Here is a 4838-nt window from a genome sequence, read left to right on the forward strand (position 1 = left end):
TGAGCYCTGAGGGAACTTTATGCACTTAGCCAGATGATTCTGCATCTTTGTTGCATTCTTCACATATGATTTGGCACAGTATTTGCAAATGTACACAGCTTTTCCTTCTACATTAGCTGCAGTGAAATTTCTCCACACATCAGATAGTGCCCGTGTCATTTTCCTGTAAAGATGAGTAAAAAAAAAACAAATACAATTCAATGTTCAGATAAATAGTTAAGCAGTTAGATTAAACAACTCCTTTTTTAAGATAAATGTTTTTAAATGAAACATGTATGGAAACAGGTGAATTAACACTCCTCAATTAGCAGGCTCAAGCAAACTAAAACCCACATGGTAGCAAAAACTAACTAGCAGAAATTGTTAACAAGTCAGAAATTATTTAAACACACTTTAGACTACTATTTACTAGTTAACAAAAAATCATGTATGTCATATAAAATATATTCACCCCACATAGTATTGCAATCAAAACCAGAAAGCATATAGTCCTTGGCTCAGACAGTGTAGTAGTGTGGCCTCAATAGCATCTCATTAGTGTGCAAGGTCTTGAGAATCAGCTGCACATGTAGTGGAAGAGTGCACTGCACATGTGATGGAAGAATGCACTGTGCATGCAGAGGGTTGCAATTCCATTGAATTGGGGATAATTTAACCAAAATATGACACAAGACCTAGAATTGCCTTATGTGTATCTCACATAATGAATTTAAGCTAAGTTAATTTAAGAAAAATTCCCCCAAATTTATAGGAAAGTTTCCGCCGATTTGCAACCCTAGTCATGACTATCCTACAGGTCTCTAGCTTACATTCCCTGTGTCTTTGAGCGGACCAAGGGTGTACGTTTGTGTGACCCAACTGTTTGTCTGGTTTMCTAATCCGGCTCGTGGTAGAGTGCTTTCCAAACAGCGTCTTTCCCACTGGATTGTGGAGGCAAMTTCTCTGGCATATGACAGCAAAACGCAGGAATTACCTAACAATGTATGTGCTCACTCCGCCAGGGGTCTGTCTGCGTGTTGGGCGTTGTTTTAAAGGGTTGCCTGTAGGAGATATTTGTGCTGTGTCGAGTTGGGCATCACCACACACTTTTTTTAGGTTTTATCGCTTGGATTTCACTGCCCTTATGGCTAGGCCAGGAGAAGGTCATTAGGCAGCGCGCAGATTGCGCAGTACCTGGGACCGCAGGTTTTCCTGTCAGGTTYGAACTCTGGGTGGTCTGCCATTGGCCATTTCATTTGGTGTCTGCTGGGYTTGGCTTGGGGTGTGATTTCATGTCCCCGTAGCTGTGTTGTACCGAGGTGACCGACTAAAAGGAAACATAATGAAATAAGTTAGGACTATAACTACGGTTCCCTGAAGGAGGGAAATGAGGTACAACACCTGTTRGGCCCGCGCTGCCCAGTTCTGGGCTCGGTGAAGAGCGGTACTGAATTTAAGATATTAATCCGTGCATGGTTTATCTTCTGTTGAGGCACAGTGTTCATTGGCCTTGTCGGATGTGATTCTAATGTTCTTCAGTAGAGGGAACTAGCACGCGATCTCCCCACAGCTGTGTTGTACCTCGTTTTCCTCCTTTAGGGAACAGTAGTTATAGTAATAACTGTACGTTTTCCTTGATGTGTGTTCACGGAATGTTATTAATTTTGACATACATTTTTGATACACCGATCCAATTTTATTTATTTTTTCATATTTAGAACAAATCTCTCATTGTGTTGTAGCATGAAGAAAGATTATCTCTCTACTACTCACCCTGTGGAGGCTGAAGTCTCAGCGAGGCTGAGGAGAGTTGCCCCTACAGCAGACTCCGATGCCAGCCAGACTGATGTGTCTGCCAGTGAGGAGGGGATAGATCTTGGCGATAGTGACGGTGACCACGTCTTCCACAGACGGTACCTCCAAGCCCAGCTAGCCCTGTCTTCAGGAGCCTCCAGGCCTGGGGAGAGACAGGGGTCTGGGGAGGAGAGACAAGGTGGGGCTGGGACGGACCCCTTCATACAGGCCAGCCTGACTGCTAACACTCATAATGCTACACAGTATGCTGTGTTAAACACAAACAGCTGTTCAAAGCCTTCAGAACCTTCCACTGTAGAACCAATGAAGTCTGAGGTTCCGTCCTCAAAGAAGGTTACGCTTGTAGAACCCACCATGACCTCGCCCATTTTGGTTGCCGAACCTCAAGAGGGCAAGGCTGCCAGCTTAACCCCTAAAACATCCAAATTACAGAAGATCGCTCCCAAACCTTTCCCCCCTATCCCCTCACCTTCACCTCCAACCCCCACCGCCTCACCCTTTGCCGTCCCAAAGCCATGGAAGAAGGGGCGGAAATCAGGGGGCAATCGTTGGGGCAATGCAGGAAAAGTCACTAAGGGGACTAAGGTGGCGAAAGCGGCTGTCACGTTAACAAGCAGCCCGGTAACTGTCGCTATGCAGCCGCAACTGGACGACGTGGAGGGTCTACTTTTTGTGTCCTTTACTTCCAAGGTAAAACACAACACTCGTGCTCTGAGAGTTATGGGAAAAAAAGAGTTTCAGACAACTGTTCATTTAGATCCCCTGAGTTGAAAATATAAGTGGGAAACTTTGTGTATATTTGCTGAAGGTGCAGATGGTATTGAAAATGTAATCTCTTCCTCTGTGTCACAGGAAGCTCTTGGTGTCCATGTGGAGGATATGCCACCAAGTAACACGTCACCAGTCGTGCAGGAACACCCAGAGAAAACTGGTAAGGCTGCAAAGAAGTTCTGTTCTACTGTACATACTCTGAAAGGGGCTTGTCATTCTCTAGCAGCGTACTTGGCAACAAGACGCCTGGAGACACACAAAATAGAACATCAACGCCAACTGTCTTTTTCACTGATTGCCATTCACTATACAGTATGACATGGGATGTCAACACAAGACTTACTTGCTGCTTTCACTGGGTTATTATTCATTCTCATTTGAGTAGYGACACTATTAGCAGGCCCAGGGATTTTGTCATAGTTACCAACAAGGGAACGTATTAATAGACATAGTATTATTCCCTAATTGAGAATTGTTAARGCCTAGCCTAGTAGTAAATGAATTACACTTGAAAGTAGGGCTGGGCGATATAGCCAAAATATCATATCATATGGTGTTTTGATTAATAAAAGTTCTACATTTGCTTTATGACTAGTGCGTGACCCTAGGGTGGCCACACATATATTCTAAATGATTTCAATGGGTCTTTCTCCATTCTGATTGTTTTATACTGTTCAACTTCAACCTAAAATCATTTCCTGCATTTCCTGCACTCATTTGAGATCATTTCCACACTGCCACGATACGGGCAAAAATACTAGGCCTCATTTTTAACCAAATGTTGCAATTGCGATTTAGATCAAAACACTTGGGTGAACTTTTGGAATCATGTAAATATAATGTTTATTCTAATTCTATAGTTAGAATATAAATAATAGTGGGCACTTTAAATACAGTGTTGTTTGACATGAAAATGCCATGAACGAGTTATTGTGACKGGGTCGGAACCAAAGTGATGTTCAGTGTTTCCTAGAGGACCCTATAATCTTTGGCTACATTAAATCTTTATTCATGTAGCCAACATATACACTGCTCAAAAAAATAAAGGGAACACTAAAATAACACATCCTAGATCTGAATGAATGAAATATTGTTATTAAATACTTTTTTCTTTACATAGTTGAATGTGCTGACAACAAAATCACACAAAAATTATCAATGGAAATCAAATTTATCAACCCATGGAGGTCTGGATTTGGAGTCACACTCAAAATTAAAGTGGAAAACCACACTACAGGCTGATCCAACTTTGATTACAACGCCTGGGCATGCTCTGAGGTGGCGGATGGTCTCCGGAGGGATCTCCTCCCAGACCTGGACTAAAGCATCCGCCAACTCCTGGACAGTCTGTGGTTGGCGTTGGTGGATGGAGCGAGACATGATGTCCCAGATGCTCATTGGATTCAGGTCTGGGGAACGGGCGGCCAGTCCATAGCAGTCAATGCCTTCCTCTTGCAGGAACTGCTGACACACTCCAGCCACATGAGTCTAGCATTGTCTTGCATTAGGAGGAACCCAGGGCCAACCCGCACCAGCATATGGTCTCACAAAGGGGTCTGAGGATCTCATCTCGGTACCTAATGGCAGTCAGGCTACCACAGGGAGGCTGTGCGCCCCCAGAAATGCCACCCCACACCATGACTGACCCACCGCCAAACCGGTCATGCTGGAGGATGTTGCAGGCAGCAGAACGTTCTCCACGGCGTCTCACCTCTGTCACGTCTGTCACGTGCTCATGTGAACCTGCTTTCACTGTGAATAGCACAGGGCGCCGTGGCGAATTGCCAACTTGTTGTCCTCTGGCAAATGCCAAACGTCCTGCACGGTGTTGGGCTGAAGCACAACCGCACCTGTGGACGTCGGCCCTCATACCACCTCAAGGAGTCTGTTCTGACCGTTTTGAGCAGACACATGCACATTTGGCTGCTGGAGGTCATTTTGCAGGGCCTGGCAGTCGCTCCTCCTGGCACAAAGGCGGAGGTAGCGTCCTGCTGCTGGTGTTGCCCTCCACGGCCCCTCCACGTCTCCTGATGTACTGGCCTGTCTCCTGTAGCGCCTCCATGCTCTGGACACTACGCGACAGACACAGCACCTTCTTGCAACAGCTCGCATTGAGTGCCATCCTGGATGAGCTGCACTACCTGAGCCACTTGTGTGTGGTTGTAGACTCCGTCTCATGCTACACTAGAGTGAAGCACCGCCACATTCCAATAAGTGACAAAACATATGCCAGGAAATGAATAGGAACTGAGAGGTGGCTGTGAGTACCCACT

General features: G+C 45.3%; 1 protein-coding gene across 1 annotated transcript in view; it reads left to right on the plus strand.

Annotated features, from left to right (window-relative positions):
• The first annotated feature begins 1703 nt into the window (after nucleotides 1-1703).
• The window catches only part of LOC111954169 (MAX gene-associated protein-like), a 21386-nt gene continuing 18251 nt past the window's right edge, over nucleotides 1704-4838 (plus strand). The window contains exons 1-2 of the mRNA XM_023973688.1: nucleotides 1704-2484; nucleotides 2647-2725. Of these exons, the coding sequence (XP_023829456.1) occupies nucleotides 1723-2484; nucleotides 2647-2725 (841 nt within the window). The 5' untranslated portion in view covers nucleotides 1704-1722. The remainder of the gene's footprint in view (nucleotides 2485-2646; nucleotides 2726-4838) is intronic.

Source organism: Salvelinus sp. IW2-2015, linkage group LG28, assembly GCF_002910315.2.
Source record: "Salvelinus sp. IW2-2015 linkage group LG28, ASM291031v2, whole genome shotgun sequence".
NCBI lineage: Eukaryota > Metazoa > Chordata > Actinopteri > Salmoniformes > Salmonidae > Salvelinus > Salvelinus sp. IW2-2015.